The sequence below is a fragment of the Rhamphochromis sp. 'chilingali' genome (assembly GCF_963969265.1).
Source record: "Rhamphochromis sp. 'chilingali' genome assembly, chromosome: 21".
NCBI classification, from domain to species: domain Eukaryota; kingdom Metazoa; phylum Chordata; class Actinopteri; order Cichliformes; family Cichlidae; genus Rhamphochromis; species Rhamphochromis sp. 'chilingali'.
The window spans coordinates 29,393,200-29,415,946 of record NC_137949.1 but is presented as its reverse complement, the minus strand read 5'-3'; the positions used below and the strand labels follow the sequence as shown (position 1 = coordinate 29,415,946).

The 22,747-nt window shown below is 44.1% G+C and overlaps 1 protein-coding gene across 5 annotated transcripts in view; it reads left to right on the top strand.

The window, feature by feature from the left end:
* kif26ab (kinesin family member 26Ab) overlaps nt 1-20,841 on the top strand; it is a 75,056-nt gene extending 54,215 nt beyond the window's left edge. For 4 of the 5 annotated variants that reach the window (XM_080870431.1, XM_080870432.1, XM_080870433.1 and 1 more), the window contains 12 exons: nt 6,249-6,432; nt 9,501-9,713; nt 10,729-10,822; nt 11,458-11,720; nt 12,588-12,771; nt 13,504-13,663; nt 13,984-14,146; nt 14,971-18,223; nt 18,783-18,976; nt 19,819-19,842; nt 20,073-20,223; nt 20,310-20,841. In XM_080870431.1, the coding sequence (XP_080726557.1) occupies nt 6,249-6,432; nt 9,501-9,713; nt 10,729-10,822; nt 11,458-11,720; nt 12,588-12,771; nt 13,504-13,663; nt 13,984-14,146; nt 14,971-18,223; nt 18,783-18,976; nt 19,819-19,842; nt 20,073-20,223; nt 20,310-20,491 (5,065 nt within the window). In that variant the 3' untranslated portion in view covers nt 20,492-20,841. Of the gene's footprint in view, nt 1-2,626; nt 3,544-6,248; nt 6,433-9,500; nt 9,714-10,728; nt 10,823-11,457; nt 11,721-12,587; nt 12,772-13,503; nt 13,664-13,983; nt 14,147-14,970; nt 18,224-18,782; nt 18,977-19,818; nt 19,843-20,072; nt 20,224-20,309 lie in introns of those variants that run through there. The other variant, XM_080870435.1, reaches the window with a different exon arrangement.
* Nucleotides 20,842-22,747: the final 1,906 nt, after the last annotated feature.

The window sequence follows — 22,747 nt, the reverse complement described above, 5'->3', positions numbered from 1 at the left end:
ATCACTGCCAAAGTTTAACGAAGGCTGGGTCAGGCTGTGGGTGACCTGGGACCGCGAGGCCAGTGCAGGGATGCAGATTTGCGTTAATCCTACCTAAAATTTGGCAAAGAGAAAACCACACAGCGATGTCTGCCTGCACACAAAACTTCGGTCTGGTGCTCTTGCTTTAACAGAACTAAGTCTGTATTTCTCCTACAGACAGTAGATTTATGTTATACCCCCACACCTTTGGGGCAGAGAGCTGTTTGATCATGTCAAGGGCAGCCCATCAATAAGACAGCCTGTACTGGTTTTAGCTCTGGGGAGGTTTCCTAATGATTATCTTTTGACTCAAAAACAGAGTACCTGCTCTGATATAGATCAACAGACATCCAGCCCAGTCAGTCATGACCATCTGCTGATTTGGCATTTATGGTGAGGGCAAAATACTCAGTATATACAACAGCAACATGGCTATACCGGCTTCAACTAAAGAGAAAGTCTCACAAATGCCGTCACTGGTATGGGGTAAATTCTCAGTGTCTCTAGCAACCAGTGAGCGAGTGAACTCATTGTGCCGTAGTCATTATCACTGCATGGTGTTGAAGCTGGCTGTAGCCCCAGTACTCCCATCTCCCATTCGTGAAGAGCTATGCCAGCCTGCTAATCAGCAGCAGTGGGAGACTCGCTGTGGGTGGGGTGGCGCGGGTAAAGCAGTCTCATATCAGACTGAGTGATCTGATCCGCGCATGAATGGCCAGAGCAGCCTTATCTTGTCTGCAGAGGGGGGAAAAAAGGAGATTCACAGAAAGGAAGTGTCAAGGATAGTAAATGCGGCCAACATGGTAATTAACCACAGAAAAGAGGTACCTAAAGAGCTGTATAGCTGGCGTGGAGAACAGAGACAAATTTGTACAAACAAGCTAATAGGCGCACCAACTAATGTCTCTCTGGGTCAGAGGAATTTCTCTTGTTAATTTGACAAAGCAAAGAAAAAAGGCTGGGAACATTATTGACAGGCTACAGTGAAGCTTTGAATCTAGTCAGAAAATACAGCCTAACCATTCTTTCTCTGTCGTGCCACCATTGACCACCTCCGCTCCTCCCTCGCTCTCACTCCCTCCTTAGGTAAAGGATGAAATCTACATGTCCTTTCTCGAACAAAGGCACCGGGAGACCTTTTCATTTAAAGGGTTCTTGATTTTACATCTGTCTTGCTTCAGCTCATTTATATATATTACTCTGATTATCTGTCCCTAAGGTCTGTTCATAAGAAGACAGTGATGGAGCTGAAAGACTATCAGGATAGTTCCAACTGTGGCTGTCCCCTATTTTTATGTCAGTTTGATGTATAACAGTGAAAAGCACACTGGTGGTAGCAGCAGTAGGGATGAGAATAATTACCGGTTGCACTGTCAGAGTGACCAATGCCGACATTAGTATTGTCTTTTACTCATCATCTGTTGCCAATCATTGCTCAAAGGGATTCGATGGTGGTGAAGCATGTAGAACTCTGTTAGGAGACAGTCCTAGCACTTTAAAATAAGCCCACCTCAGAAAAGCAAACACTGCAGAAAAGCAAAGGTAACCATGCTATGGAAGGGCAGAAAGGGAAGAAGGAAAAGGTTATGTGATATATCAAACAGCTTTATTACTGTACGAAAAATGTAGGTGGTGTTGGTTTTATTGTTTGCCTTCAAATTTAATCCAGCAGAGTTCATATAAGGGGCACTGTGTCAGAAGGAGAGGAGCCGATAGAGCTTTGTGCTGCATGTACTTTCATCTGGCAAGTCTCACACCCACTCTGTTTGCCGATATGTTGTAGTAGGCACTCTGCAGCCAAAGTAGCAGCCTTTCAAACAAGACTGGCTGGTTGGGGGGGCTGAGAGGGCTTACTGGTAAATTGGCAGCCCAGGGAATACAGGGTACTCTCACCCCAGCGCTCACCCACTCACATGCTTTCATTCCCCTTTTTACCCTTGACCATTGACTGACTGCATTCTCTCTTAGTGGCCAGCATAAATCTGCCTTTCTAAGAAGTCATTTGTTCATTGTCTGTCCTCTTTTTTTGTTTTGTTTTTTTTTTAATCTCCCTCAGCTTTCCAGTTTAGTCAGAGCATCATTCATTGAAGAAATCCATTTTTCTCCTCTTAAGTACATCCTTCCTTATCCTGTCTCGCTCCTTATGATTAATACCGCTCTCATTCTTCCGGCTAATTACATCTGTTAGCAACGACAAAAAATAAATAAAATAATACAAATATGTAGTGTACACATGCTACCCCAAAAACACAGGAACACACATGTACTCTCGGGCTCATGGATGCATACACTGTAGGCATACTAACCAAATCTGTTTGAAGTGTGGGACCCTAAAAGAAGAGAGGGCTCCTGCATGCATTAACTATTCATGTGACGTGTGGTGGGGTGCATGCATGTGTGTTTGTGCAGAAGGCTGAATGAGACAGTGAGTGTGTGTGTGCGTGTGGGTAGAGAAAGAGAGAGAGAGAAAGAGAGCACTCGCAAATTGCGCCGCAAGCAGCCAGCAATCGAGCGCTGACACCTCGTCTGGCAGTCGGAGGGAAAAGGGGCTGGGCTGAGGAAAGAAAGGGAGAGAGAGAGGGAGAGGTGGGAGGCAGGGAGAGAGGAGGGAATGTATGTATGTGTGTGTGTGGATGTGTGTGTGTGAGAGAGAGAGCCAGGGAAAGAGAAATAGAGAGAGACACGGCAGGACAGCTGCCAGAATTTCTCCGATTGCAGGAGAAGGACTAAGAGGTGGAACAGGAGCAGGAATTCTTCTCATTCTCAGCTACTCAAGGAAATCTTGCAGCCCAGCCAGGAGCGCTGATTATTTTCCCTGCCTTCTGCCTGTAAGCAGTAGAGCGTCTGGGAAGGACCGAGGCATAAGGATCTGTAACCACTCACAGCAGACAAGTACGGTGGATTAACTGGATGAGGGGAAAAAAGCAGCCTATGGGATGACTGAAGAATTGGATGCGAAGAAAAAGTAAAACTGAGTCGGAGGACAAGCCAAGTTTCTGCGGTTTCTGAACTGCGCCTGAACTTTTGCAGGTGAAGGAGACACGCAAGGAGTTAGAGATGCTTTCGTAGTGCATGAACACAGGAGGTGCACATCCTCATCCTAACCTCGTCCTCACCTTCTCTTAAGAAACTCTCTGGATTACACCTTCACTGCGCACCTACTGGTTTTCCTGAAGGGCACTCATCCTGCCTGCCCACCTCCACCCAGCCCCACCTGCCGCTTGTTCCATTCAGTTACTATGACGCCCACGCCTCCCACTCGTCGCTCTCCCTCTGCCCCCCGAGCTTCTCACAAGCCTCTGTGAAATTAAGTGGAACGTTGATGATCGTAGCGAAAAGGACCTCTGTGCCTTGAGTAGCAAGCAACCCCACCTCGCTGTGTAATTGCTGAGTGTGCCGGCGTAGCAAATGTGCAAATAATGGAGAAAAGTGACAACACGGACAAGGACAGCAAAGTCGAACTCTATCAGTTGCCTGTTTTTTGACTATGAGCATAAACTAGATAATGGATTGGAAAGAGCTGTAAGTATCTCACAATGTGTGCATGTCGGGGGGGGGGGAAGCTTTGGCTCACTTTTCTAACATTCAACAGAATTCATAAAGCATGAGTGTATGTTCAAGTGTTTTCGGGCTTCACTTCCTCATACATATAGAGTCTCCTTTGAGCATTTTAGAGAAAGTTGTGAAGGAAAACAGCTTCATTAGCATTGAGATTGAGTGAACAGGTGGACAAGCTGTTGTGGGCAAAGAAATCTGAGCCTCTCTTCACTGCCTCTCTCTCTTTTTTTCCAATGACTGATCATATAGTTGTGTAAGGAGAGGAGAGAGAAATGAGAGGACGTGGGAGGGAGAGGTGGGGAGAGACAAGCAGTTTACCTGTGTACGTGTGACTGTGTTGAAAAAAACAAAGCCCTAGCATAATCATCCCTCACCTTCCATTCATGAACATGTGCACTGATTGTCATTGTGTTGCATGAATTAAAGCTCAAGGTTACAATCGCAGCTTTGGGCTGTGAACGCTACTCGCTGGTCAAAACAATTATAAATGAAGTGGAGTGGCTTTTTTTCTATGCTACTCTGTGGGTGCTGCTTGATTTCTATCTAAACTCAAAGAGAAGAGAGAATGAGGTGAGGGGTGAGAGAGGGAGAGAGGCAGAGAGAGACAGAGGGACAGGGTAGATTTATCTTGAATGAATGTGCTGCGGATGCCTCTCATAAATGCGCGTACACACTCGCAGACTCTCGCCGCCACGTGTACTCTGCTATAGTTTCCCCTTTCTTTCTCTCCATCTCGCATTCATCTATTCCATCTCACTCCGTGTCACACGATCCGTCTCGCATGCTATCACACATAGGCAGCTCCCCGGGGAGCGGCTTCTCCTGTAGTCTTCTTGGATGCAATAATTATTCCATCAGCAAGCAGTGTGTTCGCTGATTGTGCTCTTGGGCTGTCACTGCAGGGGGTGTACAGTGGAGAGGGGAGGGGGTGGAGAAGAGGAAGCGGGGTGGGTTGTCACTCCAGGATACAAGGAGATAGGGACGAGAGGTGGGTTCTGTTTTTGGCAGCAGCCCACCTAGTCCTGTCCAGAGGAGCCCAGAACACAGCTAATGAGCTCAGGCTGGCCTTTTAGAAAAATGCTACTCACCAGGACATGGATCTGTTCCTTTTTGTACTCCAGATTTCCTCTTTTCTCCTTTTCATGTTCTCTATGTATTCTACCTCTCCTCAAAAACCTTGCTCTGCAGATTTTTCACATTCTATTCTCAACTTCAGGTCTTAATTCTCCGCGCCACACTTCCCTTCATGTTGACAACCGCCCCTTTGTCTTCCCCGTACTTCTCTGAAATCTGACTGCTTAAATGAAACCCATTTGAGTGCATTTGAATTACCTTTGGGTATTACTTTCCTTACTGACCTTGAATTACTGCCTGAGGTGTGTGTTAACTGATCTAGGGCAAAGCAAAAACTCGAACCACCTGGACCGGGGTCCCTGCAGGCCAGGCAGAGATATTGGTGTTGCCTATAAAGTTGAAGAAGTTTGCACAAAAAAGAATGACTCCTTCTGATTGTTCTATGGAGATCTTCTTGACTTTGAAAAGAGACCAGAATGACAGCGGAATTTAAACTGTGAAAAAGGTCAATTCACTTACAGAACTGGGTTCTGTTTGGTATCAGCAGAACTGTCATGTGACTATCTAGATATCACTAAACTAACATCTGATTATCGAGGTTGTTTACAACTTCCAAAATACATGCATGTTGTAGGTTTGTCTCAATAGAATAGAATAGAATAGAAAACTTTATTTGTCAATTTCTTCAAATGTTCTTGCCATACAAAGGAATTGAAATTACGTTTCACACTGTCCCATGCGCAGACATTGACAACAATAAAGTGCAGATGCACAACAAAAACAACCCTAACAATAAGGTAATAATACTAAATACTAAAACAATATGGGTCTTTTCTAATGCTTTTCTAGCTAACAATTACACATCAGGAGAACCTCAGTGCTCAGTATCTTGCCCAAGGATACTTTGGGATGCAGCCAGCAATTGAACCACAACTTCTTATTAGTAGATCATCTGCTCCATCTTCTGAGTCACAGCCACCCAAATGATGCTGTCATCATTGCTTAGCTGCAATGATTAGCAGAGAAGGACACAAGTATGCGGTAGAGGGAAGTGTTTCAACAGTCCTCAGCTGTCACATCCACGACAGTTTTTTTGCTGTGTTTGATCAAAATACGTGCATGTATTTCCTGTGGCTTTACAGTCTGCGTCTGGTCCCTTTGAGCAGAGAACCTGGTGACCATTTGTCTTAGAGAGCTGTTCTGCATAAAAACATAAAGGTGTAAGAGAATTCCACTTTTAGTTTAAGTCGAGAGCTGAAACATTATCCTTCTTGTTATGGGAGTATGAGTTGGGAGTTGAGGGAAAAGCATTTTTAGAGTGGAGAAGGGTTGGGAGTGGTGGCATAGTGTAACTCACCTCCTGACTTTGTTTACTTTGGCAGACTAAGAGCAGATTGTTGACCTTTATGTTAAAGTGTTAGCGTGTGGTTTTTGTCAAGGTAGACATTTAAAATCAATAACCTCTTGGTAGGGTACCTCCTCAAGAAAACATTACCTGAGAGAGAAAGAAAAAGGATTTGCTTAACTTTACAGCTTGGTAGTTTTCTAAGTATAGCTTTACTTTCAAGGCTTTTTTTTCCCCTTCCCACCTCCAGGGCAGCTCAGAAGCTGAATCTTTCCTCCAAGCGGAAGAAAAACCTGCCTTCCCTGCTTAACCCGCAAGAACCCTCCATCTACCCGACCAACTTCAGCGGTATCCTGCAGGTCTCGCCACCCCCTGCCCCACCATGTCTGCTCCGTGCTGTTTCCAAAGTGAAGGAAAATCCAGGGATGGGAAAGGTGAGAAAAGACACACACAGAGGCACCAGAGACAGAATGCTTTTAATGCACAACAGCTATACAACACGTGCTCTCATAAGCCACCATTCCCTTCCTCCCTTGCCCTGCAGAACTGCGTGCGCCAACATTTATGGATACACACAAACCCCTATTTGGAGGGTTGAATGCAGAGTGGCGACAGACTGGTCTGCAGGCAGCGTGCTGTCTGGTCCAGTCCATGCAGATGCAGCCAGATAAGCCTGCTGGAATGTCATGAATTCACTCAGTTTGTGTGACCAGCATTCCTCTCTGTGAACACAGAAAAGACAGTAAAAACTATAATTCACCAATCTGTGGTCACGTTAGCGTCAAGACTCCTAATTCCATTTTAGGTGCAGTGTGCAGTGTTGAAAGTCAGGCTGCCAGCGATAGAGCAGTCATTAAACAAAGCTGTATAAACACATCTCTCTTCCTTTGTGGTTTATTGGGTATTGTTTGTCTGAGCTGGCGTCCTGTATTTATAAAGCAGAAGAAGTCCCCTAACAAGATTAGATCCCACCTGGACAGGAAGTGCTCGCTTCTGTTGCCAGGTATCCAGACGGTTGAAATTTTGCCACATATTGTAAATCTCCCATTGACACGGGGACTTCATAAAAAACCTGTGCTATTAACAAGCCTACTCAAGCTCACACCTGATGTATATGATCCATCTGTGCCGTTTAAGCAGCTGGTTTTCAACGGGAGATCAGGATTTATGACATTTTATGATATTGTTCCAAGTCTGCTTGCACAGATTTTCAGGTTTTCTTATAGTAAAGTAAACAGATCTGTGTGCTTTCCTGGTTTGTCTGCCTCTCTTTCACCTGTGGAATCGCACGTGAAATAACATTTTCAGTCGCTTTCACGGCTTCTCCGGATCTGTTTCATTCGAATTCAATCAATGTTTCCAATCAGGTGTAGGTGGGTCACTTCCACTTCTCCACTTTTGACCTAGACACAGTTCTTTCAGGTGTAAGGAGCTGAGTGGACGGAGTCATGCCAAGCCTCACTAATGGATTTTGTGGGGAATCAAGGGACAGGGAACCAGGGGCCATTAGCACGGTGTGAAATACTACAGCCAATCCTCTGTGGCCTCCACTATCTGATCTCTGCCAACGTAAATAAAACAGGGACATTAGCTCACTTGGTAGCCTCTGTCTGGTGGACAGACATGTGGTTGTCATATATGGAAGCCCTGTTTAAATGACATAGCAAATCTAATTCACTCAACATATGCACTTGTCAGTCACAACAAGAGTCCCCTGTGGAGTATAAAGAGTGCTTGCACTTGGCCTGTGGTATCCAAGATGAATTCACTCAATGAAAGAAAGGGTTTTCCAGCCACATTGTTTGTGAGTGCAATATTAATATACGAGTCAGGGAAGAATGGTCCTTTTGTGTAGGCGTGAAGATGGTGGAGAGTCCTGAGCTGAGCAAAGCAGCCCTATGTCAAAAAGGGAAGAGAGTTGGTTGTATTTTAAGGGTTTTATTTCAGTGCCTGAGAGGCACCACTCCTTTGTCCCACACGCCATCAAACTGTTTAACTCCTCTCTGGAGGGGAGAGGGAGGGGAAACAGGAGGACAGAGGAGGGGGGAACAACTAAGCTGTAGTGCCTCTTCACCTCACTGTACAATACCTTGTGCAATACTTTTTGTAAATAGTCAACAGTGCAATAGACTCAATACTTGAAATGTGCAATTCACTTGCATTTTTATTTTTTATTCCTATTTATTCTATTTATCCCCTTTGTATATTTTATTTATATTTGTCTCTGTATTTATATGTGTGTGTGTGTGTGTGTGTGTGTGTGTGTGTGTGTGTGTGTGTGTGTGTATATATATATATATATATAACAATTCTGTAACTGTAACTTCGGTCGTTGCTGTGCTTTTTGGAAGTCGAATTTCCCAGAGGAACCCACCCGAGGGATTAATAAAGTTCTATCTTATCTTATCTTATCTTATCTTATCTTATCTTATCTTATCTTATCTTATCTTATAGGTACTTTTTTAACAAGCTTTAAAATGACTCTGGATTGAGTTCCCTGTCATGTATACTGTAGGACAGAAGCAATTCAGCTGATGTAATGTTAGGCGCAGCACTAAATACTCTGGGAGTTGACAGGGACTCTAAAGACTGCTAAACATATCCAAAGAGCCATTTCTGTTCCCTGTCATTCACAGATATATTTCCAGAGAGCCTTTGGAGAAATAGAAGTGGCGCTATCTGACCATCAGATTGTAAAGGAATATAGAGATGTCAGAATTTCTAAAGAGGTGTCATATAGCCTGACACACATAAGCACACCCACACAAACCACAAACTGTGCATCTATGCATTAGAGACATAGGTTGTCTGTAAAAGAGGTCCTACCACAAGGCATGAATGGGCATGTTAGTGAATCAACATCTTTAGATGCAAGATGCGATCATGTTTAGCATACCATGTTGGCATCAAGAACTATATGTTGACCTGGGGAAGGTGTTAAGAATCTACGCTCATTTTATAAATATAATATGTCTCAGAATATAGCAGGGTGGGTCACTTGACGGCCAGTCGTTTTGCAGGCAATAGAGGGAAAGGAGAGAAAAAGGAGAGTTAGGAGGTGGAACAACAGGCAGGGAGGGCATATGCTCCTGCACTCCCACGCTGGTGAGCTGTTCCTGGTCCAGAAAAAACAATCTCTAGTGGGATAATCCCCCAGCAGGGAGCTGCACACACACCAATTTCTAACATTTTCAGCTGTGACTTTCAATACTCACCTTGCTGCCTTTTACTAACACCATTAGCCAATGTGTTGACCCAGGGAGAGTTTCCATGGTAACTTTCAGTGTCCATCAGCTCTGACAAAGTGAACGTGATCTTAATGCACAAACGCTGAAGGACCTTCAGTTTGCAACTTTTATATTGAATGCCTGCCATATGTTTTTCCCGTCTCTTCGCTTAGTGCACTATAATCAAAATGTCTGTCTTTTTGTCGTGTTTTTGTGCCATCTCAATTTCTAACACACCGCTGTTCTCTCTTTTTGCTTATTTGATGTTGCTTTAGGTGAAAGTGATGATGCGTATCTGTCCGTCTCTGGAGGCTGCAGACTCCTCAGAGTCTCAGTCTTTCTTGAAAGTAGACAGTAGGAAGAAGCAGCTGACCCTCTACGATCCTGCGTCCAGCCCACACTCTAGTTCAGGGCACAGGAGATCCGCCACTGTGGCCGTCCCAAAGATATTTGCCTTTGATGCTGTTTTTACCCAGGATGCTTCACAAGTAAGGGCCAGTCTTTGTGTATGTGTGTGTGTATTAGAGCAAGAGAGCTATTTTTCTATTTGTTATCAGGGAATTCAGCCTCTCAAGGGCAAAGGGACGTCTTTATACTTGCAGGGTGTGACCAGAGGCTTAGAGAAAAAAATGCCTTTCTTGGGTCAAGGGGCATTCTTAGCAACATGGGCCTAACAGCTGGGCTTTTAAGCCCTCTACGGAATGATTTGAATCCACTCCACTTATATCTAACCACTCCTTTCATAGGACAGCTATATCTAACCTCAGCCATTTGGAAGACACAGCAGGCATAAGTGCTGAGATCAAAGTCAAAGGTCAGATATACAGTATGTTTAGTACATGTGACTTAGGAGCGGATCAGATTTGCTCTCTTCTCATATTAAGACAAACACCAAAATCTTTTAAGAGAATGACTCAATCTGTTTTTGCTCAAAGACAAAATTAACAGAAAATCCAAGGTACGGTAATCTGAAGTATTGTTTGCATGTCGCCATGGTGCAGCGAACTCTAAATAACTATGACAACAGAGTGTAGGATGTCATCACCTGTGTAGGATATCCAGAAAAACCTCAGATTTTTTGCCTACTTTGAGCAATTTTTTAAAATTAAGTAAGCTGCTGATGGCTAAAGACTAAATGTTTCTGCTACATAGTTGAGGCCAAGCTGCTAGATTGTGCTGCTGGGGCAGCACTGCTGGTGGCTAACAGTAACAACAAGCTGTTCTGCTGTTAGAGGTCTTGTTTGCTGTGTGATGTATGGGAAGGGGCCTTTGCTGCTGAAGCCTTGCCCCAGAGGACCTCTGCTGAAACAGATTGCCTCGACATGCAAGACACGGAAACAGACATTAACAAACAAACACACACGCACTTGAGTGATGAAAAATACTGGAACTAATAACATGAATTGGTGTAAGCAATGCCAAATGCTCACTGTGCCTGTTTTACAGTGTTCCTCGAATTGCAAACTGACTGTGAAGGGCCTGTCTCTTTGTGTTTTTCCACAGGCTGAGGTGTGCTCAGGGACAGTAGCTGAGGTCATCCAATCTGTGGTGAATGGTGCAGACGGCTGCATCTTCTGCTTTGGCCAAGTAAAGCTCGGTAAGCTTCTCCACTGGCAACAGATTAGAGAAGTGCCTTTGTTAGCCAAAGAAAACTCTCATTGCTCTTTGTTAGCTACACTTGATGTCCACAATTGGCTTAGCGGTGCACTGGGGTGAGTCAAGGAATGGGTGATTGAAGGAAAAGGAATGGATAGTGAGTCTGGTGTGGGGGTGAGGGGTAAAGTGCTGCATTCAGGCTTCAGGGCTCAGTCTGTAATTAAAATCTTAGTAATTGGCCTGGCCAGTGTTCTTAGGCTGAAGGGCCTGCTTTTCTCATGCAGCTGTTTCCAGTTTCTGTAATTCTGTGCAGAATGACTGTGTCTGGAACAGGTCCCTGGATTAGCATTTGATTTAAAAGAAAAAAGTTATTATTATTTTATTTTTGCCTTTCCAAATATTACCTCAAATCCTTCACATCTGCCATTATTAATTTTTTTTCAGCACCATTTGTTTAGCAGAATAACCCTTCAGAAAATATCCAATGCCAGTGCCTATTTCTTTGTGAACTTCAGGCCTATTTCAGACAGGTTGATAAAAGAAGCAATTTTATTTTGAACATATAGTGAGTGCAGCCGGCTTCCACACACAAGGCAATATTTTTATCCCCCCCCCCCTCCTTTCTTACATCCTCAGGCAAGACATACACCATGATTGGCAAAGACAGCTCCACTCAAAGCCTAGGCATTGTGCCCTGTGCCATTTCTTGGCTCTTCAAGCTCATCAACGAGCGCAAGGAGAAGACGGGCACGCGCTTCTCAGTCCGCGTGTCTGCAGTGGAAATCTTTGGAAAAGATGAGGAGCTAAAGGACTTGCTGTCTGAGGTGTCGTCCGGCAGCCTGCAGGAAGGCCAATCCCCGGGAATCCACCTGAGAGAGGATCCCATCTGTGGCACTCAGGTGAGAAGTGTTCCATCTCTCCACTTTTTCTTTGTTCACTGATCCTTTCATTCTCTCTGTGGGTTATAAAATATTAGTCTGACTGAGTATTGATCTTTTACTGTCTAGGCTCTAGCTCTTTTTTTCCCCTCAAAGATGTTTAAAGTTCTTCGAGTGCAATGTGTGTATATATATGTGTGTGTGTTTTTATCTCCCGTGACTTCCTACCCTACCTGCTCTTAAAACCCTTGCTTTATATTTTCTACCCAACCCTTCTGTGGTATTGATGGCTTTCTTCTTACCTTTGTATTGACTCTTCTGTCAGCATCCGTCAGAATCTATTACTGATGTATTAGTGTCAGCCCTCTATAATGCCATAGAAGTATTACTGGGTGTGTGTGTGTGTGTGTGTGTGGTGGGAGTGGGAATAGCAGAGGGGGGTTGTGACTGTATGTTTGAAGGCTCTCACAGGTGTTGCTGTCAGATGTTGTTTTTGGGGGATATGCATGGACTCTAACTTCAAAGGGTGTGCAGTACTATGAATCTCCCTCTTGCGCTTTCCTTCAGCAGCTATGTGTGCCTTCTCTCTTCTGCCTCCTCCTTCCTTTCCTTCTGTATCCCACCACTGCCATCATCACATCATGTTGAGGTGAAGAGCCCCTGCCTCCTGCTCCACTATTACCTCTCCTAATCCTCCCCCCACTGTGTGCATATCTGCTGTTTTAATAGCCCCTGAGACCCAATCTAATGGGCAAGAAATGTGTGGCAGAGTCCAATTAACTGGTTACCTTCTCTTTCTCGTTTCTCTCTGTCTCTCTTTCTTTTAAACATCAGTCCTTTTTCGGATACCCTGACCTTATTCTCTGGTTTTCCTTTCCCGCCCTTCAGCTTCAAAACCAGAGTGAGCTTCGTGCCCCAACTGCTGAGAAAGCCGCCTTCTTCTTGGATGCAGCCATTGCTGCCCGGAGCACCAGCAGACCGAATGTTGATGAGGACGAGCGACGGAACTCCCACATGCTGTTCACACTGCACATTTACCAGTACCGCATGGAGAAGACTGGAAAAGGGGGAAGTTAGTATTATTGCATTACTACTGCCCTGCAGCATAGGACCAGAAAGTTGTCCCTTCAAATTTATAGTAGAAAATTATAGAGTGAACCATGCGCAAGCAGCCAGATTAGTGAATGAAGTCCACACTTGCTCTAAAAAGTACTAAAATACAAGATAATCTAGATTAAAAGGCGCCTCCATTTAGTTATCACTAATTGTTGTTGGGTTTTTTTAAAAAACATAAGCTCTTTAGATGGCTAAGTGGATTTGATCGCACTTTAGCTTTTAATGGAAAATCGCAGGCTCTTTTTTGCGTTTGATGAATTCATTCTGGTCTCTGCAAAACAGAAATGTATTTGCATGCTTGTAATACATTGTGGTTAAGAGTAAGTAAAGCCTGCTGGTTTATGAACAACATCAATCACCAACAGGATAATGTGTAGCTCTGTGATTTACAAGGACAGACGCTGGCATTCGCCCTGTCTGCATTTTTAAATTATTCGATGGGGGACTGTGTTTCTAATTGTCAGTAGATTCTCTCGTTTTACGTGTCTCACCAAAGGAGACTCCTTGTTGCCATGAGTTACACATCTGGTGGAGGTTTAGCAGTCTGGCTGCAGTCTTACTCATAAATAATCCAGACAGCTCAAACACAGCTATGCCACTCCTGTCATCAGGGCACTTTGTACAGGCAACTTACTCCACATAGGGAGTGTCTGTTTTGCTCACCTGGTTCTTCTTCTGCCGTTGGCAGTGTCGGGTGGACGAAGCAGGCTGCACCTTATTGACTTGGGGAGCTGCGAAAAGGTCCTGAGTAAAAGCAGAGATGGAGGAGGAGGCTTGTGTCTTTCCCTGAATGCACTGGGAAACGTCATAATGGCTTTAACAAATGGAGCGAAGCATGTACCCTACAGGTGAGAACACCAACATGAGGTTTTAGAGTCGGCTGCGTTTTAGCTTCCAAGAAACTGTATCTATATGTTAATTGTTTCAGGCAAGTCACCGCATGTGTTGTCAACCTTGCAGGTTTTTCTGTGCGACTGTTCAGTTTGTTTAGTTAGCTGCACAACAGCTTTCACTGGGGTTGCACAAGATTATATTGTAGTTACTCAAGTATGAAAAGATTAATGACTTGTCATTTGGGAGTGTTTTTCAGCTCGGAGGATTTAACGTGCCTGCCCCAGTAAAATATTACTGGGCTGTTTGCTAATAACAATGTAAATGCTCCCTGTAGAGACAGCAAACTGACAATGCTGCTGAGGGAGTCCCTTGGCAACATCAACTGCAGAACAACTATGATTGCCCACATCTCAGATTCCCCAGCCAACTATGCTGACTCGCTCACCACTATCCAGCTGGCATCCCGGATCCACCGAATGAGAAAGAAGAAATCTAAGGTACGGCATGTAAACATGTGCAGTAACACACTGATAAACCGATGAACAAGCAATATGAAATTCCAGTGACACCACTAACGATGCATTTGTATAATTTAAGAACTTATTATAATCCTTATAAATCTTAATAAAGCTCCATTTAATGTTGCTCATTGTTTATAAATGATAAATGAAGAGTAATCGTTATTATTAAACATTATTTCATCATTAAGTGTTGCTATTGTAGCAATTACATTCCTAATGTGCATGCGTAACTTTAATTACCTTCATCATAAATCACAGCATTATTAAAGTCCTTAAATTTGTCTTCCTCGTGTAATTTTGGAGCTATTTCGCAAATGAATGTGTTAATGCTCCCACAAATGAAATATTATTAGTGCAGTAAGTCAGAGCTAGTTTCTCTCAGCTCCTCAGCACATAATCATGTAATCAATACCACCACCTAAGGAAGTGTGTGATGTATTCCCTTAGATTAGGGAAATATATGCTCCAGATAATTAGGTGAAATGACAGCATGTATTTATTTAGTCCCCATTATAATTATGATGCAGGCCGCAGACAACAATTTGCATTATTGACATTAGTTTCTGTGGGGCTATTGATGTGCACTTTTAACCTCTAGATAAATATTGACCGGTAATATTATAGGAATTAAAATATGCTCTGAAATGGATTTTGCTGCAAACTAGTAAGATATGAATCTGCTCTAAATTATAAGAATTAAAGTGATTTTGTAAATTGCAAAGTCTATTATGTTAATTTTCCTTTTATCATTTTGTGAGATCATTTACAGATCTCTACTCTGTTCTAACTTGGTTTTGCAGTATGCATCTAGTTCATCTGGAGGTGAAAGCTCGTGTGAGGAAGGGAGGATCCGGAGGCCCCCCCACCTCAGGCCTTTTCACCCTCGGACAGTAGCCCTGGACCCAGACCTGCCCTGTTTGCTCAGTGACCCAGAATACTCCTCTAGTAGTGAGCAGTCTTGTGATACTGTTATTTATGTGGGCCCTGGGGGAACTGCAATCTCAGACAGGGAGCTTAGTGACAATGAAGGCCCACCTGCCTTTGTTCCAATTATCCCTTCTCTGAACAAGAAGAAGTCTGCAAAAGAGGGCCCTCTGGACAGAGACCATTTCTTTAAATGCAACACATTTGCTGAACTGCAAGAGAGGCTTGAGTGCATAGACGGCAGTGAAGAACCTACTGCTTTCGTTGGAGAGGGAAAACGATCCCAGGCTAGCCCCAAGATGGACAAATCTAAAGAGAGCCAAAGCTCTGTTTCACCAAAGACTGTAGCAAATATTTCTTACAACCAAGAGGGTATCTCACCCAAACAATCTCCTAAATCGGTCCCCCCGCAGCCATCTTGCAGTCCCAGTGCCAAATCTAAAGTTGACAGTGCCAAGAGGCAATGCATGCCTGTGGAAAGGGTACCATCAGAGAGTGTTCAAAATGTTTGCAGGACCAGGGCTGATGGTGAGAAGGCCTTGGTTTCAGAAAACAAGGTTAGTGCAAACAAACTGGCACCTGCCGCTGCCCCACCTACTGAACCTGTGGTGAGAGAGAAGATTTACTCCAGCAAGAAATCCTTGCCAAAGCCAGCCCCGCCTCCTTCACAGCAGAGAGAAAATACTGACAATGAGGAAAGATCAAGCACCAGAATGCCACCTGTTGGAATGAGCCACCAAGCTGCGAAAAGAAGGGATCCGTGCACTTCGCCTTTACTTAGAGCTCCGGTGGAGGTGTGCCAGGTACGCTCGACGTTGAGGGAAAGATGTCTGGACCGGGACATCCTTAGAGCGACCGTCACCCTGCAGCAGCCTGTGGAGCTGAACGGAGAGGATGAGCTGGTGTTCACTGTGGTGGAGGAGCTATCTATAGGCAGTATAGTAGATCAAGGCCGGCCATCGAGCATTATTAGCTTTAACAGTGACTGCTCTCTTCAGGCCCTGGCCTCTGGTTCTCGACCTGTCAGCATCATCAGTAGCATCAATGATGAATTCGATGCCTACACATCAGCCGCTGGAGGGTCAGAGGTGAACATTTCAGTGGTCACAGCCCCTCAGGAGGGAGGAATGGCGTGTATAGACAGCAGAGGTTCATCTATCAGTTCTTGGCTGAGTGAGGTTAGTGTCTGCACCTTGGAAAGCGAAGGGGCTCATTCCACAGACGTCTTCCTTCCACAGGCCAAACACATGGGCCCAGAGGCCACCGTTTACTTTGACTCCCTGGATATGTTTAATTGTGTCTCCTCGCCTAGAAATGCCAAGAACTCCCTAAATGACAGCGGATTTAGTTTTTCTGAACTAGACAGTGATAGCGCCGCCTCAAGCAAGCTGTCACTGACAAAGTGCCCCCCATCACCAGAATCAGCAAAAGGCTCCCTAAAATTTACATCTAAAATAACTAAAGCTCACTCGCTTAGCTCCTCCCCACAGGGCCCAACTATAGTCCACTCCAGTCTTCCCAGGAAGATTAAACCTACCTCATCTATCTCTCATAGCAGCAGCAGTAGCAGCAGCAGCAGTAGAGAGCCACTAAGGCAAGAGGTTAAACAGGAAGATCCTTGGAAGTGCATTGACAACCACTCTGAACCTCAATTTTCTGACTCCAGCAATACCAGCAAATTTCTCAGAAATCCCCCCAGTGGCATCCCTTCCAGCAAAACGTCCAGCAACACCAACAGTGTACCTCGCTCTCCCAATGTGCAGGGGTCTACCTCAGCCCAAAGGGTGGTTGATGGCTGTGAGAAATCAGCCAGCAGGAATCCACCCAGCAAAATGCCTCAGCTGAGACGAGGTGCCACCACCCTGGGAACAGTGCCCGTCATTCATTCCACCACGGACTACAAGGGAAGCCAAGATATTGTTGCATCTGCCACAAGCCTTAAATTTTCCTCTCTGGGGAAAAACAAGGCCAACTCACAGAAAGCGAGCAATTCCGCTAAACCCGACTGCACCATGCCTCCTCCTCCTCCAGTGAGAAAATCCAGTCTTGACCATAAAACGAAGACACTGCTGCCCCAAAGTGCCTTAAAGACAGCATATGGGGAGGCAGGAAGGACCTATGGAGCGAGGGCGGCTGTATCAGAAGATGAGCTTGAGGTATGCCACAGAGTAGACAGTTTCAAAACCTCCAGCCTCAACACGGCCAAAGTTACCTCCAGTTTGAAGGCCAAAGGGCCTAGAGGAGAGGCTGGGCAGCACTATGGCAGTCAGATATCACTGGAAAGGTGTGAAAGTCTGTCCTTATCAGGTTCCAGAGCTGCGCTTAGTAGAGAGAACAGCGGGGCAAGTCTTGGCAGCAGTAGTAGCAAATCAAGCAAGTCCATTTCGCGATTTGGTATTCCCAATTCATCCAGCGCTCCTATTGCTTCCTGTCCATCCTCCCCAAGTGGAGGAAATGTCAGCAAACCTGGACAGGTAAAAGCTTCTGTAAATCCTAGGTCATTGGGAGCTGTTAATGGTTCTAAGGCACGTTCACTATCAGCCAACAGCTCCAAGGGCTTAAGCTCCTCCACAAAGTCTTTGGCCGCCCCATCTACCAGAAACACTAATGCCAACCTCCCTCCTTCTGGACGGACATCGGCTCCTCGGACCACCGCTGCAGTCACCAGCAAGCCTGGAAGAGGCACTATCATGGGCACAAAGCAGGCCATTAGAGCTGCAAATAGCCGTGTGAGTGAACTGGCAACAGGCAACATATCAGGAAAACACGTGAAAGCTTCAGCAGACTCAGACAGTGGGAATGACAGCGGGGTGAATGTGAGTGATGACAAATCCCCAGTAGCCATGCTGCCTTCTCCATACAGTAAAATCACAGCACCCAGGCGGCCTCAGCGCTACAGCAGTGGCCACGGCAGTGACAACAGCAGCGTGTTGAGCGGGGAGCTACCTCCGGCGATGGGACGCACAGCTCTGTTCTACCACAGCGGTGGCAGCAGCGGATATGAAAGCATGATCCGTGACAGTGAAGCCACAGGCAGCGCTTCCTCTGCCCACGACTCTATGAGCGAGAGCGGCTTCTCATCTTCAGGGAGAGCAAAGAGCTCCAAGTATCCCAAGAAGAGAGCAAACGGTGAGAAACTAATTTGGGATTTCGGGGTTTTACAAGTAATCTAGAAATGGGTAATATTCACAAATATTGTGATATACATTTCGTGGCACACACCCGAGTAATAAATATGTGCTGTCTCAGAGGAAATCAACCATAAATTTGTGGATCCATTGTTATTACAACCACAAATGGGCATTTCATCGGATTTTGTTTCCTTCTGAATCAGCAGCATGCATAATTCATACGTAGAGTAAATGCGAAAAACGTTAATGAATGTTTCAGACAAGGCATCTTTGATGTGTGTATTGATCAAATAAGAGTTGAACATGGGGATTTTTATGTAGGCCATTGTCTCGTGTATAACTGTTTCAATTCATGTAGGATAAACCAACCTTTTGAATCCACATATCTCATGAAACTCTTATAAGTATGCAGTCGCCACAGCTCAACCAACCACTGTAAAGCCTTGCATCACTTTATATCTCAGAGTGGGATTTATATATTTTTTTCTATAGATCCTGGCAAATGCTGCTGTTGTATGTTAGCAATCTAATTGGTGCCTGTCTGCCTGGTGCTTTAGGCTTCCAAAGAAGACGGCTAATCCCAGCACCCCTGCCAGACACAGCATCTCTGGGGAAGAAGGTGAGCACAGCAGGTCAGTGGGTGGACTTGCCTCCTATGTCTGGACCACTGAAGGAACCCTTTGAGATCAAGGTGTATGAGATCGACGATGTGGAACGGCTCCAAAGGCGCCGTCAGGAGGAAACCGCAGAGGTGAGCAGACACAGGTCACAGCTGGCTTGTTTTGCTGGTTTAGTGGTTCATCTTTCTGAACCCTGTTTTGGGTAAAGTGAAGTCTGGGTTGATGCCGTGTAAATCCCACTTGCTAAGCCTTAGCAGCATTTTGCATCTGCAACATCAATGCCATACATTAAGATACAATCACACTGACTTGCAGTGTGGGAATTTCTTAGCTCCCTTCTCCCCAGCTTCTTTTTAAAGAACAGGACAGGAATAATATGTCCCAGACGTCTGACCTTCAGCCAGCTCTGTGGCAAATCCTGGAGTTAAAATGTCTGCGTCTCCAGATTCCCAGTGCTTGGTATTTTGGCAGCACTCCTTGGGAATGTCAAGAGTTCAGTAGGCAATTACCAATGAGGGTTAATTGGTCTGAGTATGACTGATTACTCGCCTCACTGCTGAATGTGATGGTGATACGGTGGGGTGTAAAAATGAAAAAGAAGACTGCGGTGAAAAGATTGGTCAGAGAATGTGCGATGATTGCGAGGACACCTGACACCGACCCAAATCAGCTCAATGACAGCAGTCATCACTGTCTGCATTGCTGACTCCTCCTGGGTCATTAACTGTTTCCATGAAGTGCAGCTGGAGGGGGATATTTTTAAACTTATACATATGAAATCAATGACAGGAGGTAGTCTGATTTACTTTTCTCCTCATCATCAATGTCAGTTTAGTTCTTTTACTGTTTTTTGCACCTATTACAAAATTCCAGTTAAAATCCATTGCAAACAGAATATGTTTTAATATATAACACTCTGTCTTGTCCAACACACTAACTTGTTTTATTGGTTTTTTTCCAATCCCGTGTTCAGCAACCATTCCAAGACGTTGACAAGGTGAGCTCGTTTTTCAGAGAAACTGATGTTTAATTAAAAGCAGCACAGACTGTATTACCAGCGAGCCAAATGTGACATACAAGCAGTATATTATCTGTTTGACTTTATTTCACGTTTATCAATGAAGTTTACTGATAGCTTCTCTTTTTTATGTAATGCAACCGTTTGAACTTTTTAACTGCATTTTTGATAGTTACTTAAATCAGTATAATCTGTCTTTTTCCCCTCAGGGCCTGCTGTATTTTAACAGTAAGCTGAAGATGCTTGAGAGAAGGCAACAGCAAGTGAAGGAAGTGAGGGCAAAGCATCAAGTGTTATTGGAGGAGCTGGAAGACACGAAGGCCCGACTGATGATGGACCCCAGCAAGTGGATAGGAGAGTGTAAGTCACTTCCTTTGAGAGTAAGATGACAAATAAACTTTGGTAGCAGACAATGTAACTAAATCCTGCTTTCCTCATTCCAACAGTTGAGGTGGACCAGAATTTGGATAAAGAATCTCCAGAGTATCTGGAGGCCTTGACACAGGCCACAGAGGAGCTGGAGTTCTGCGTCAACCTGTGCAAGGCCCGTGTCATGATGGTGACGTGCTTTGACATCAGCATGTCAACACCTGGCACTCAGGAGGGGCTACGTGAAGTCGAAGTCTGAGGACAAAAGTAAGTAGGAGCGGGAAAGGAAAGGAAATGGAAGTGAGAAGAAAAAGAACGATGAAATGTAGCAGTCAGTGTGTAGAAGTCCCTGGGAAGAAGAGCAAAAGACGGAAGTGAGATGAGAGTGGATCTTAACATGTAAACAGAGGAAATCTTGACCACCTAGCTACAGTGCCTCATTACCAGGACACGGCAGAGGAATGACACATGAGCACAAACGCTGTTGCCTCTATGGCAAAGCAGTGGCCATCACCTACTCAAGAGTCAATGAACAACACCTGGAAGTGCCTTTTTTATTGTTTTGTTTCGAGTCGTTATTTTTCCTATGGCGCAGGTATCTTAAGCGTACCTACTCCCTGAACATATTGCTTTTAAGAAAAATATTTTATATTCCATTGTATAGTGTATTAAATGAATATGTGATGTGTACAAATGTCCTTTTTATGGGGAAAAATAAAGTAAAAAGAAAAAAGCAATAAGCTAATGTTATTGCTCTCCCAGACTGCCTTTTCTCTCGTTTCAAACCTCAGTCAGCATTTTATCCATGATCATTCAGCCTCCTGCGCCTTATGTTAACTCTCTGGTTCTGTAGTTTTCTAAATTTTCAAACTGGACTATGTTATTTCATCAAGGACTGTATTTGCTGTCATCACTCATCTCCTGCCAGCTGTCCTGTGAAAGCTGCTTGCAGGGTAGAGTGAATGTTTCTTTTTCTCCTCCAGTTGCCTTGTTCAAAATGGGTCTCAGTGGATGCACTTAGGTAGAGCAGCAGTTTTGTTGTGGGAAGGAGAGTTTATTCAAACTGTGCTTGCCCGTGTTTATCTCACTAAAATAAAAGTTTAAGCCAAAACATATCAATCAGAGGGGCACTGTGATGGACGATAAGTGATTGTTCTTGATTCAGCCATTCTTTCTGGTGCCTCAGTATGTGGTCATGCAACGTAACCTTCCCTCCACTCACCTACAATGATCATATGATGACTGGTTACACTTCTACCGGTGCCCATCAGTGAGCCCACTATTTCTCTAAATGGGCTTTGACTGGGGGCTTTTTATATACTGTAAAATAAAAAGGAGCACTGATGAGCACAAGTCAGCCAGTCTGTTAGACACTACTTCTTTTTTAAGTGCTACCAAGCCTCAGCTCTATGCATTCCAATACATTTACTGCAACTACAATAAGAACCTCATTACCGAGTAAGGGCAACCACCTAGTTTGTTCTCTTTTGTCCCTACTCTACTAATCTACTAATTATTGACGTTGATCTAATGTCTCAAACGAAGACTCCAGAATTTCTCCATGAAACGATACAGTGAAAAGCAAAAGATTGCGGCATTATTTAGCAAAATCAATCATGGCATCAGCTCTTCATGGCTGCCAGAATGTGCTTATGAATCAAACAGCTGACACGGAGACAAAAAAGATGATTGGTGAAAATGATTGTTGAGAAAAACAGACTGGCTTTGACGTATCTTGCTGTGTTTGACTTCTATATCTATGACAAATACGACTTTGTTTTCTTTGTTTTACAAAGATGGACTATCTCAGGCCCTCTCTGAAGATGCTGCATGAGATTTTTAATCACTTTTAAGAATGATTTCTACTCCATTTTTTACCATTCTAATTTTTTACAATAATTTCTGTGTGTTCACTAATGTGGGGTTATGCTCATGAATTAAAGAACTATTACCAAACCAAGACCTTTTTTCCAAGAAATTATTATATGTAAGGTCATATTTCATATCAAAACCCATATTTTCTAATACCTTTCTTTTTGTATAGGATTTTCAGACCCTGTGTATAAATGTACAATATGGCAGCTTGTGTTTTACTTTTACAGTACTTGTGAATAAAATGTTCCTTCCTACCGATGATTCGGAGTTGACTTTTTTCACCCTTTCATGTGTTTAATACTATTTATTCTACAATTATTTTCACAAAATTCCAAATAAATACCTTTACTACAGTGGTAGCTTAAAACAGCAACTAACCAGGAGAAACCTTTGCCACAGGATTACAAAACTAGACATGGCACACTTGCCCTTTTGTTTTATGTTTGTTTATTCAGCATCTTCTCTTTTAAAATGAATGCGTGTAGAAAAAAGTGCTTTAGTGAATGAGCAAGTTGTTACTCTATGGAAGCCCGTTTCCGCCACAAAAAAAAAAGTATCCGTAACTCGAAATTTTGAGAAAAGTAACTCGAAATTTCAAATCAGCGCTGCCGAGCAGTAATCTATGTGAATGACGTCATTT